Raw genomic sequence first — 13,615 nt, forward strand, 5'->3', positions numbered from 1 at the left:
GGTCACTGGAGCTGATCCAAGCCCACTATAAGGGTGAGGGCAGAGTACAAACTCGAAAAGGTCACTCACATGGGGATTATAGTCACCAATTTACATCACATGCATGTTTTTGGACGGTGGGAATTCGACCGGACTACCCAGAGAATTGAAATAAATTCCCCCAACTTCCACCACATCAGACCTGTTCTCCTATGAAGGGACAGCATTAACCACTATAGCCTTAACAAGTACATTTATGTTCAAAAACAGTTTTCTCTTGCATTGACAATCATCAGTTAAGGTTGAATTATTAATGCATCCTCTTGGTGCTAATCTTCTGAACTAAAACTGTTATATGGTTAAAAAAAACAAGTACTAAACAAACAGCATTGCTGAATCATTTACAAGTGTTTGAAATGTATTTTTGTGTCATAAAATAAAGTTTGTATTGGAACAGAATGGCATTTCACGTGACAAATGGACTGCAGTGCTGAAACTTCACTGATTTATTAAAGCACTGTGTATAATATAACTGTACATAAAAGAAATCATTTCAGCCTGAGACAAATCTTTTAAACCACAGGGTATAGCATGAAAAGGGAATGTCAGCCGTTTTAAACTGAGACTTCCAATGAATCAGGTCTTAAAAATAGCTGCAATTAAAGATGTTGACTGATAAAAAGAATATAGACACATTGCATTACCATAAGCCCCAAAGCTGCCAGCAGTAGCTCTAATATTCATATCGCTCTCTTTTCCAGTGAATATCCTGCAGCCTGTAGGTCTGATAATGGGAGGGTTCATCTCAAACTACACAATATTGCTCTTTATACTCATGCCATTGCTATAGCAAGATATTAAAATATCCACCACGTACATTAGTAACCATTTAGCCAGGGGGGGCCCAGTTAAATCTAAAACAAACATATGTTACACGAGCTTGAACTCGCCTCATCAAATAGGGCTGATCAGCAGAAAAGTAAAGGCTGCCACCTGGTGGCCATTTGGATGATAGGCTGGTGTGATAGCTGAGTGACAGAAGAGGTGAACTTCACGTTTTACAGCAAGCCAGGCAGAGATTTTCAGTTTCCTTCAGTTTGCCGCCAAGAAACACCATACAGTTAACTTTGTGTAACTCTTTTAATGCAAAATTTGTCAGAATAGCCCTGTACAATAGCAATCCCTCAAAAGAGAATATGCAATCATTCCAAGTCATCACATCCAATTTTATTACAAAATGATAAGAACAATGATGCCACTTTAAAGGAAAATAAAAATAAAATGAATAGTAAAAAAAGAAAGAATGTAAGTCAAGTAAAGTCTGAGTAAAGAAAGTGCTTCGAATGTATCAAACACCTCAATACAACCAGTGTAGATAAAGCAGTTGAACAGTACTGTCAAGTTGTGAGGTGTTCAGGGATGCATCATTGTTACTAAAACTTTAGTCCTTTACATTGCATACTTCACGGTCCATTCTTTTGCCATCTTGTTGTACCTAAAGGACAAAGACAATTGAATGAGAATAACTAAATCATTCCGTTGATTAAAAAAAAAACAAAAAAAAAAACAAAAAAAAAAACACACATATTACCGTTTCTCCCACTTACTTGGATCTGTCTGATTTGTAGATATGTGCAATGTCGGGAACCAGTGGATCGTCTGGATTTGGGTCACAAAGCAAGGAGCAAATAGACAGTAACACTGGAATGAAACAAGATAAGGGAAATCAGTGTCCAAAGGATGTTTTGTTAAAAGATTTTCTATACATCTTTCAGCTGTTGTATGCAAGCAAAAAAATGTGCTCAGGTGGGAATTTAGACTTTTGCTTCTTTGTATCAAAAGTGTGTTTGTGATTACATTTATTGAAGAGATTTACATGAGTCTGCCACCCCACGCCCCCCCCCCACTCACTCCTCCACCTCGTGAGCACAAAATGTGAAAAAGCACAATACTGTAAAAAAAAGTAAACAAGCTGCAAAGGACAGAACTGATAAAACACTCCCGAAACTGGAGGCTGGAGATCAGTGATTTGGAAGAATCCAGAATTGACAAGACAATGAGACACTGACATGTTTTGTGTCGTACAACAGAACAACCCCATTGTTGAAAATGTGTCGTCTCTGTATCCTGATTAACTTGAAAAATTCAGGAACGAACACGTACGCTATTCTGTAGTGTTTAGTGAGAACAGAAATGCTCATTACCTTTTGATACCGTCAGTGCAGGAGACCATTGTGATCTTAAGATGTCAAGGCAAATACTGCCATTGCTGTTTATATTTGGGTGATAGATTTTTGTGGTGAAGGCAACCTATGGAAATAGAAAGAAGATGATTAAGTGTGTTTGAAATGATATAATCTAGAAAATAATAATAAAAAAACAGCACATTACCTTTGGTGGTTTAAAGGGATAGTCAGTGGGGAAATTAACTGTGAGGAAGAAAACTCCTCCGGAATATGGGCTGTCAGACTGAAATGCAAGAAAATGACAGCTGAAGAGCATTTCCAACACGTTTCTCAGTAAAGCTATGGGCTTCAGCGAACAATAGTGGAGCAGAACGTGCCTTTCTGTGTTCTCAATACAAAACAAAAAGGGGCGTAAAGTCAACAAAAACACTATTGTCAATAGATCCAGAAACAGCTTGTTAAAAAAAAAAAGAAAAAAGAAAAATTCAGAAAATTTATCTAGAAAAAACTCACCGGCCCTGTGATGGTTGCTTGCCAATGAAACACTAAAGAAACACAACAAAACAACACATGAGAACATCATGAAGGACTATGATGAAACGGAGTCTGAAAGGCACATTGTTACAGATTAAAGTGGTAGATTACAGAACATGAGAAAATGGACAGGTGGAACACTCACTGTCCTCTCCAACAGGTCCAGCTGAACATGACGCTGGAGGGTCCTTCTTAAAATCATTTAATTCCTACACCAGAGAGACAGAGAGAAAGAAAGACAAAGAAGAGATTCATTGCTTGAAAGAAGATAAAATGTATTCAGAATAAGCCCGACATTTTCTCACCGATAGTGCCCAGGCCATTTTAGCTGATAGCATATGTGGAACTGAGCTTTAACTTGAAGTGTTTTTGAAAGGCGTCTAAGTATTACTACAGATAAATCACAACACGATTTTGTTATGTTCTTATTTCCATGTTTCCTTCTTGAGTTTAAAGGATTATTTGCCGTCATTCAAGATCAACGCTGCGTAAATAAAACATCAGAAAGGCTAGTTGACCGAAAAGTTTAAAGTCTGTCAGAATCGCAGTCAATTTAATGAGAGTGACACCGAAAAAAAAACGTCTTTCCGGCGGCATGAGATGCACTATAAACTGAAAAGTCAGCGTTTTTCGTGAGATTAAACTGCCATCGGACCACTTATGTTAGCACGGATGCTATTAGATGACTTGCTAATGGTACATCGACGTTTCCGCATCGCTCCAACCTGTTCTGTGCATTAAAATGTGTAAAAAAAAACGCGGAGTTTCTCACCCTTTGGATTCTTTTCAAAGCCATGCCAAATCTCTCGGGGATGTTAGGAGAAGCCGCGGTGCCGTTTTCTCCAGCTGTCACTTTATAACCACTCACTGTTTGTTGTGACAAACCGATTATTTCTTTTGTTTCCGCGTTTTTGTTTCGACGACGACTGTTGGAGAGGTGCATTGTGGGAGTTGTAGTTTTTATGATGTAGCTATTTAAAGGGACAGTCCACTCAGGCGACAGTAACACATTTGTTAGAGATTGCATGAAAACATACTTTGAAAGAAAGAAAGTGCTTGTTGCAGTATAATTTCATATTTTGCTCAATCATTTTATTTGTACAGTGTAATGTTTAAGATAAACTTATGTGTTATTTCTCCCGCAATCAGAAAATTTACACGAACAGAATGAATAATAAATTATTAAAAAAGCAACAGCAATAACATAAAAAAGGATGATAACCATAACAATATTTTACATTGTCTCATGAAATGTTGTCTGTTATGAATAAAGAAAGAAAGAAAGAAAGACAGAAAGAAAGAAAGAAAGAAAAGCAAGAATAGGAAGATCGATTATCTTGGGAAGTATTCAAATATTTTGAAATATTTAATTTTCATCACTGAACTATAAAAAAGAATAAATTAAAGCAACTTCTAAAACCGCATGCACGTTTCATTTTTCAAATACATCAAGATAAATTGTGCTACATAAGTTGAAGTGTATTACCCCCCCCCAAAAAAAAAGAACAACAACAACAAGAATAAAGAATGAAGGAGGACCAACAGCTTAAATGTTTTGACAGCACTTTAAAAGAAGCGGTTTTGATTTATCTTGTTCACTCGAGAACTATAGAAGTTCCAAACGGGGCAGGGCCCACTCAGCAATGCAGTCTGGCAACTTTGTCTCTCTTGCCTTCTTGCGGCTTCTTCATTTTAGCTGCCATGCAGTCTGCACACCATGACTGAGTGACACTAACAACCTCTCATTTAGTCAGTTTCTCCTCAGGCCTTGCTTGTACCTGTACAGAGAGAAGTTCTCTGGAATATGAGTCCTCATGAATGTATGTAGAAATTTTGCTGAGTTTACATTTTTTAGATTATAAAATATTCCAACAGAAAGATTGAACATGCATAATTCTTAAAACACACTTTGAAACCTATAGTCCATCAGCTCAGCTTACAATTCCGGTTTGATGAAAAGAATATTACAGTTAACATTTTCAGAGCGGACTTACTTTCATCCATCTTTGTTGTGAAGTGGATGCTTCCTAAAGGTGAAGGCAGGGCACACTCTGAACACAGGTTGTGTTAATGCAGAGTTTTTAAAAAAATGTATAGAAATCATCACATTACAATTTAAAAAGGAGAAATTTGGTGGTCGTGTATTTCACTGGATTCATATTATTTCTGTAATGCCACTTGCAGGCTATATTTTCATTATACGTTGAACTGTAGCTCGTAGGTTTGGTACCAAAAGACTGTGCAAGTACCGCATTCATTTTTCAGCTGCGGTCTGAAATGATTGGACCTGGTTTGTTCATGACCTATTCATTGTAATTACAGCATGAGAGACAGTGCTGTACTGTCCAATGAGATTTCCTTATAACACAGTTGAGACTGATGTCTGACCTTTGAGGAACATACAATATTTTAATTGGACAGATCTGACTAAGCTGCTCTAATGAGATGTTGATATATAGTCACTGTGGTGATTAAAGCCATGGGATAAAATATTATAGTTTGGGTGAGACAGGGTAGCTGCGTGATATTAATGGGAGCTCTGAAATATTGAGCAATAAAACAGACATGATGAAGTTATTGAATTATCATTTCACAACACCAAGGCTAAAATAATATTCAGAAAATAGAAAATGATGCTAAAATTTACTGGAGTCAAAGGAACTCAGCCAGGGAGTACTCAATAAACCCAAATGAACATTATAGTATAATGCAGTCGCCCTATAAATGAGCAATAAATATGATCATATTTAATAAGTGAGAGTGCATCACTCTAAAAGTGAAGGAAATAGACTGTAGTCATATTAGAAACTGGTTGATGTCAGAGTGCATCAAGCATCATGGAAGCAGGTTCATGCCGCGTTCACCATATTATCTTAATTCAACAAACAGTGTTTAGTTTCTACTGGGGGCATTTCCAGCTGACTGCTTCCCAAAGATCTAAGGCATTTATATCTTGGCCGAGCAGATCAAGGATGTATTTTGGCTGCAAGCCACTGAGTGATTTATATAATAACAGCAGCAGTTTAACTTCCTTTTTATAACTCACCGGAGGCAAAAATATAATATCTCTTTTTGTGGCAACACACTGAATGAGTGTGGAAGGATCTAAACAACTAAACAAGTGACCATTTCTAAAATCATCCTGCTGAAATGAGGGCTTGAATGACTTTCTTGAAATCTAATGTGAAAAGACATGCTGTTTTACTACTCTTAGCTGATTAAAAGCTGGTGCAGTTACCACCTTTATGTCTATTATTACACTCTGATTCACCTTTGACTTTAGTTTTATTCTACTTGCTTCCATAAAGAAACTTGAGAGTTATTTTCTGGATTATTTAGAAGATTTGGCCTTAAGGTGTCTTGTGGTCTAAAAGAAGAGACCCAGGGTGAACTATGGGTGAATCTGGATGTCACAGTGATTTTCTCAATTTCATGATAATGCCATCGCTCTGCACTCAGTACAAACCAAACCAACCGAGGGCTTTAAGAGGCAGATACAGCTTTCTCCAGCATATCTGTATATATATATATATATATATATATATATATATATATATATATATATATATATATATATATATATATATATATAAATTGGATTGGTTGAATTCAAGGATGCAAGAGTCATCTTGCCTGACCCCCCCTCCCCACCCCCCCACCCCCCACCCCCACTAATTGTACAGGATCCATTAAGTATCTTTATCCGAGTAGCCTCTATCGCTCAACCAAAATCGGAACTGTCATTTGATGCTATGACACTGTTTGCTAAGAGAAACTAAACAGAATGGGTTTTAGGTGGCATGAAGTGACACCTGGCTGATAAGAGTCATCCATCAGCACCACAAACAATTGAAAATACGCAATACTGATACATTATCAGGTAATGACGGTATGAAATATAGACCTGAATTGATTCACTCTCACTCAGGGTTGTAAGTCCATTGCTGTTTGTCTGAGTGACCCATTAACTGTTCAAAACTGTTATGGCAGCACATCCACGATGGTTGTGCATTACTGCGATTTGGCAACTCATAAGGAAACACGGGAAAGGTGCAGCACGCTCGGTTAGCCTTGAAGACCGAGAGTCCTCAGAGAGAGCAAAGGGGAACAGAGGGCATACGGCTGATTAACATGGCGGCACGTAGCTATATGGAGAGGAGGCACATCTGCCACGTCCACGCCTGAGCTGTTACATACCTCATAGCCATCGATAGCAGAAAAATAGCAGATTTTACATTCGTTTATTATTCATTTAATTTATTATGTGTGTACAAGAATGCACATTAAGCCAGGAATTCACTGTAGGTGCACAAATGGCATACATATAGAAGATAGATAGATTCTTCCAAACTATTATTCGCTCTGCATATTTCTGGTGTTGCAACTCTACTGTTGAAATATTTCCAACAACATTAAAATAGTATTATTAAATTGAGCCATTTTATCTTAAGAATCATGCATCTTTAAGAAAACTACCAAGGAAAAAAACTGGTACAGGAGGTCAGACATTACCCGAAGATTAACTGTGTTTCTTCCATTTTGGTTAACAATATGATGAAAATGAAAAAGCTCCAGAAGTGTTTTTAAGGAAAATTTCAGGTTTATACATTTGACATCAAATAACAGTGATGTCGTGTTGTGCTCATCATAATGATGAAAAAAAAAACTTTTTGTTAGACTATGAAAAGGATCTTGTTTTCAGTGAAAACACAACAAAACCAGCAAACTCAGAATGCATGAAGTTATATCAGTTTTCCTTTTCACAGTGGGTTAGAAGAGCAATCCTATCTAATATAAATGATCAATATGTTAATTGAGAGCAACTGAAAATGAATTCATTTACTTGCATAAATTGATACAAAATACCTCATCCAGTATGCTTGATCAGCCAGCTATACTGAGCTCCCTGACCTCCTGCTGCACTGTTAGGTTGGCAGCAGACCACAGCATAAATAGTAACTTAGAGCAGTAGATACAGACTCTTCAAAAGACTAAAATACATAAGATTTCAGGTGTATTAACTTCAGATCATCCAATTCTGATATGCACCATTTATTTACTGTTAAATATTCCTGTTCTTTTATCACTCCTAAGTTCCCTTACTGTATTTCTCATGATACCCAGTGAGTTGTATATAATGGGGACCACATTATTATACAGCTGAGAGGGGCAGAATATTGTAAACACCTTGCAATATAATGCAGTTTATAGCTCAACATTATAAATCACTTCCTGGAAAAACTCTCTATGGTGTATAGTCACATCCAAACTTGTCCTTATTACCATTGTAAAGACAGGATTTATGACTGAGCTGTCGCACCACATCAATACTGACGAGCCAGAGATTGTCGAGTAAAGACTAAAGACTAAACAGCACCCAAACACGTTCAGCTGCGACAGCATAGGGCTGTGTGCTCCTGCCCTGACAAGAGTTTCTTGTCCGAGAGCTGAAAAATGGACAATGCAATCAGCGCGTCGCGGTGTCCCTTCTTGACCTTTTTCACAGAGGCAAGATTGCAATTGTTCAAATATTAATGTGCTGCGGGTCTATTTTATCTCGACCCAGCTCGTGGAGGGAGGAAACATCACCGCATTGCATAGCGGTACAATTTTTTTTTTTGAGCAGGAAAAAATATCAATATGTCTCCAAAACGGGTTGTAATTTATTCCTCACACGCGATTGGTCACAGATCGATGCGCGCTCACGGCGCTCCAAGGTGGCGCGCCCGTGCTTCTCGGAGCAACGTTTGGAGGAGAGGAGGAGAGAGACTGAGACACAGAGCTGTACCACACCAAGTGTCCGCCGAATGTCTGCCTCCTCGCCCCGCCAATGAACACCCCTCGCATTCCTATGTCTGCCAGTTGACACCCTGAACGCGAAAGGAGCAGGTTTCCACCCCGGCGAGGATCCAGGAGTCCGACAGCGGGGCTGCGTGTTTTTTCAGGTAAGCCCCCCTCCTCCTCCTCCTCCTCCTTCTCCTCCTTCTCCTCCTCTCTAGCTCCCTCTCCTCCTCCTCCTGTGACCGACGCCGCCGTGTTTTCCGTGTATTCCGTGATTAAGCGGCGGACGATAAGGGGACGCGGGCGGGCGTTTGGTGCGCGCGGTCGCTGTCCAAGGTGCTGAAGCGGACAGCAGCGTCTTGTGGTGAGCAAAGCCAACGGCCTCGTGTTTAGAGCAGGTTAAATGACTTCGCTGTTTGAGCGCTATCGGCTATTTAGTGTTGCAGACTAAGCCTCCCAAGGATGTCGTGTGGGTGTCGTGAAGAGGGAGAAATGAATGATGAGGCTGTAACATGCACGCGATCTCCGCTGCATTTGCACAGTTCTTTGCACATTTTTGACTATGGCTGCTCTGCTCGAATGGATGTGTCTAAAGCTGCATTGTAGAGTAAGCTACCTCCTCCAGGGACGATGTGTTGTTTTACTGCATTTACAGCCGCCAGTGTTCGGGTCTTCACCTCACTTTATCTTGACAATGCAATCTTCAGAAGAGTCGAAAATAAGAATCATTCCATGTCAAAAGACACTGTTTCTATTTCTGACACCGAATCAATTTCAGAAAAGAACGGACCAGTCCTGTACAATGCTATCACTGTTTTCCAACTTTTTTTTTTTTCTAAACTACATTGATACAGAGATCTCATCCACCTAAAAACAGCCACTCTCTGTCCTTGTCAGGACCTTCTGAAATATGAATACATGTATCCAAATAGGAGCGCTGCACATCTGTTCCATATGGAAATGTCAAATATGTAAAACCTTTATGCAGACTGCAAGTTATGGAAATTGTTTTCATCTTGGGTGAAGGTAAAGATTGCTCATTGTTCTTGTAATGGACCAAAATATCCTTTCTATCGCCCACAGGAGCACCTGACATTTCCTGTGACAGATTTACTCACTGGATCATGGCACAGACCAACAGCAGTGGGCAGGGGACCAATGGGGTAGCGGATGAGTCCCCCAACATGATAGTGTACAGAAAGGTAAGGCAGTTGCTATTTTTAGCCCGAGAGTGTATGTGTGTATGTGTGAGTAAGAGCGGGGCAGCACCATGTGTCTCTCTTTCACCAATCCACTTGACGATGAGCTGTGCAAGAGAAATATTAATGGCAAGGCAGTACTGATGTGGAGTTGGAAGGCAGCTTGATGAACGCTTGGAAAGAACATGCAATTCTTCTCACAGTGAACTGCAGACATCAAGGATCAGACCTATGTAAAATAGACACACGCACGCACAGTGGGTGACTTTGACATGCATGCAGACATTTTCCAGGTAATTCTTCAGCTTTTTAAGGGATTGACATTAATGAAAGTGAAATGGAGTCTAAAGGTTTTTCAGTCATTTTTCATTAAGCTTCAAGTGGTGTGTATCTTCAGTGCTAAATCTTTCACTGTAACAGTATGAACACACAGCTGACACACAGTCCAACACTTCTCTAACAATAAATTGATTATTAGAATGTCAATTTGCAGGGAAAGCAACTTTAGCTTACTTTGTGTCTTCAGGTTCTAGAGCAGTTGGCTTATTGACACTTTAACATTAATCTTGTAAAAAATCGATACAGGAGTGTATTTACACTGAGCTTGTTATAACCTTTTCTTTGATCTGGAAAAAGAAAGCAACATTCAAGGTTGATTTCAAATTAAACTATTAAGGAAACTGCTTTTGAGCAGAGGATTTTTTTTTTCTAATTTTCTGAGCAATTTTATGACAATATCTTGTAGAACATTACACACAACATCTGATGCTGGACTGTACCTTGGTACCATGTGAACCCATTAAAGCGTGGTGACCACAGCAGTTGCACGTACATGCCCATTTGATTGCCCGCTTCATTTCTCCCTCAGATGCACCAATGAAGTGATCTTTTTTTTTTAATCAAACTTGTGGATGACTTAGGCGTTGAGTGAATCTCTTCATTTCATTCCTTTCAGCAAAAGCTCCTGTTCTTTCTGCACACCGGGAAGAGGATGCGCTTCGCACGATCTCATGGATAGATGGTCTTTTATAGTGCTCACAGCATGTTAGGCAATATTATTGCCAGTGTGGGACAAGGCTTGCTGGAAATGTTGTGATGTTTGTGTCAGAAAGGAGCAGTTTCTCTTTTATAAGTCACAATTTTCAGGATGTTCCCAAAGCAAGACAAGGAACTCATAAACTAGACTGTTCATTAAGGGGGCCGGATATTGAGGACAATGAAGATGGATGAGCGCGACTAGTTTTGTCGGTTAATTTTGGGGACAGAGGAGGAAGCATGTTGTTAAATTTAATTTGAACACAGAGCATAGAAGCAAAATATGCAAAACTCGCTGCATCCTGTGCATCCAATATTGAGTTGGGGTTTTCCCAGCTATTCAATTACATGTGCTGTCTCTTCTGTTGTGCTGCTATTGATCTGAAAGTCATGCATTTTCGATTATGACTAGGAATTTGAAGACCCACAAATGCAAATAAGCGGAAGATGTTTAGCCTCAGCATTTTTAAAAAATCATTGCAGCTGTCAATTTAACATTTTGGGGGCCAGAGTGACACTAGACTTATTGATAAGTTTATTGTGCAGCATGCAGCAAAAATTTTACATCTTAGTCATGAAGCAACACACCACTTGACTTATGGCCGCAGCTTGGCTCCGTACACTGACTGACCTAGATACACAGCAGAATGAAAGAACATGGTGAAACCAGCGAGGATGAAATCATGTTTCTCGAGTGGGTTTTAACTCAAACTGCAAATTGAAGAGCTTTGCCTGTAGACGTGTGGACACAGCCAGGATGTGCAGGTGCCCCAAATGCTTTTCAGTTCGAGATGGCTTGGCAGAGGTGTTGCAACCCACACTGACTGGGCTGCACTGAGACGGACGAGATTCTCTCGTGAAAAACATGTTTTTTTTGTTTGTTTGTTTTTTTTTCTCTGTATACCACTTGTCCATCAATATCAGAACTATACAGTAAAATAACTCTCTGCATAAAATGTTGATAGTGAGCGACTGGCCACATCCGCTCGATAGTTGAAAATGTGCTACTAGTAGAGGGAGGATTATGTAATCTGAGCAGAGGGAGTTTCATGGACGAGGACAGTAGATAGTGGTTTGATAGTCTTTCCACAGGGAGCATCTCTACATCCTTTCACTCTCTCAGTCTCTTGCTTTGTGGCCCAGCCACCCCACCACCCTGTCATTAGCGTCTAATGAAAATGGATGGGTGAGCCGAGGTGTTGACCTGGTTGCGGTGGAGAAGTATGCAGCGATGACTATTTTCTTCAAGGGTACACACACACACACACACACACACACGCACTTTGCTCGGATGCATGCATTGATGAAGTGAAAGCACAAGTAAACACACAGCATATAAACAGTTAGACGTGCATAGAGGCAGGTTCAAATGCCCACAGCTGGCTATAACCTGATGACAGCGGCTGCTTTTAACCCTGAAAATATCACCACCCACAAATCATAAGAAGACGCAAGCAGTAAGGCAGAACAGCTCCAGTTCATCAAGAATTGCCATTAATATGTTCAGTGAACGCGTTCAATAGTTATTAACTGTATGTATGAGGGTCTATGTTATTACTCACCATCTGAAACCCTTTTTAATGTCTCGCTGCAGTCACATTAACCGCACCAGTCTTATATCATGAAGTGAACCAGGGTTCACTCCATATGTGTGTGTTTTTTTTCATGCTTGCTCACATGTGTGCACCATAAATAATGCTCTGATGCATACGTGAGCGTGTGTGTGCGCTGTATGTAGGGCGAATGTTGCTAAGAGAGAGCCTTGAATTTTTTATGCAAGTCTAAAACAGCTCTGGTTCGTCGTCACTCAGCATGAGGAGGGAACATCTCTCTACAGCTTGCGCGTTGTGTGTGTGTGTTTGCGATTCTGTAAGTGTGCGTTGGTGTGTGCGCAACTTGACATCAAATGAATGGTGTGTAAGAAAACAGACCGGAATAGAGTGGAGGTCAGGGATGCGTGAGTTTCATCATTGTGAGGGTCTCAAAACCTTCATTCTCACTGCTAGAGGGACACATTGTGATCGTCTGATCGAGCACATCTGCAACAAATATTCATGAGAATTATGGCATCGAATCTAATGAAAATCATTGATTTTATGCCTGTACTTTCAGTCAGCATGCATTGAATATTTCCACCTTGAAATAAACTCTTTACTGTAGTAATTTGAAGTAGTTTCAGTTTCAATCTGCTCCAATGAGCTTGAAAAGACCTTCATCCTGTCATTAACTAGGAAACAAACGATTCATTAATTCTTGCAAAGTAGCGATTAAGGTGACGACATTTGTCTTATTGCTCAGCATGATCAGATTTGACGTCCAGTATATATGGGGCTGTGAGTTTTTGTTCCATTTTGCTTTTATTTTATTCCACGAGTGTCGATAAGAGATGCTCCCTGTTTCATGCATTAGTTTCACTTCTCCGGTTACACAAACAGACAAAGCTTTTTACCTAATGCACCCAAAAAAAGGTTAATGTTCACAAATTATTTATGTGGAAATGTAAATAATCTAATATTCTGCAAGTTACAAAAGTTTTCTTGCTTCCACTTTATGTCCCAGAAGATTTCTTTGCAAAGGGAAGAGTTTGGGTTACTTCAACTCAGAAAGAAATCAAATAAACTCAATTGTCTCTCAAAGATTGACGTGGTGAACAAATGTTCAAACAAAAAATCTTTGGACTGTGATGACCTGGACATAACTATAATAAAACAAGTCATTGATATAATTGCGATGCCACTATCTCATATTTTTAACCTGTCTTTTACAACTGGAAGGTTTCCAGATCTAATGAAAGTAGCAAAAGTCATTCCCATTCATAAAAGTGGGGAAAAAGACCAGTTTGCAAATTACAGACCTATATCAATCCTGCCTCAATTTTCTAAAATACTAGAAAAACTATAT

General features: G+C 39.4%; 2 protein-coding genes across 5 annotated transcripts in view; one reads left to right on the forward strand and one right to left on the reverse strand.

Moving 5' to 3' along the window:
* Nucleotides 1-1,104: 1,104 nt before the first annotated feature.
* On the reverse strand, nucleotides 1,105-3,621 carry LOC115399590 (ubiquitin-conjugating enzyme E2 D4-like). The gene is made up of 7 exons (XM_030107065.1): nucleotides 3,472-3,621; nucleotides 2,845-2,908; nucleotides 2,679-2,710; nucleotides 2,371-2,448; nucleotides 2,184-2,289; nucleotides 1,587-1,680; nucleotides 1,105-1,474 (listed from the first exon to the last, which is right to left on the reverse strand). Exons 1-7 carry the CDS (start codon nucleotides 3,493-3,495, stop codon nucleotides 1,429-1,431), a joined length of 444 nt encoding a protein of 147 aa, XP_029962925.1. The 5' UTR covers nucleotides 3,496-3,621; the 3' UTR covers nucleotides 1,105-1,428.
* Nucleotides 3,622-8,454: 4,833 nt separating this feature from the next.
* Nucleotides 8,455-13,615, forward strand: part of rgs7a (regulator of G protein signaling 7a) — a 50,121-nt gene continuing 44,960 nt past the window's right edge. For all 4 annotated transcript variants that reach the window (XM_030107404.1, XM_030107405.1, XM_030107402.1 and 1 more), the window contains exons 1-2: nucleotides 8,455-8,644; nucleotides 9,564-9,682. In XM_030107404.1, the coding sequence (XP_029963264.1) occupies nucleotides 9,605-9,682 (78 nt within the window). In that variant the 5' untranslated portion in view covers nucleotides 8,455-8,644; nucleotides 9,564-9,604. The remainder of the gene's footprint in view (nucleotides 8,645-9,563; nucleotides 9,683-13,615) is intronic.

Source organism: Salarias fasciatus, chromosome 13, assembly GCF_902148845.1.
Source record: "Salarias fasciatus chromosome 13, fSalaFa1.1, whole genome shotgun sequence".
Taxonomy (NCBI): Eukaryota; Metazoa; Chordata; class Actinopteri; order Blenniiformes; family Blenniidae; genus Salarias; species Salarias fasciatus.

Coding starts and splice junctions, on each gene's coding strand:
- LOC115399590 (XM_030107065.1), bottom strand. CDS start 3,495: ATGGCTTTGAAAAGAATCCAAAGG. Junction 2,290..2,370: donor ATCCCTTTAAACCACCAAAG/GTAATGTGCTGT, acceptor CTATTTCCATAG/GTTGCCTTCACCACAAAAAT. Junction 1,475..1,586: donor TACAAATCAGACAGATCCAA/GTAAGTGGGAGA, acceptor TTTGTCCTTTAG/GTACAACAAGATGGCAAAAG.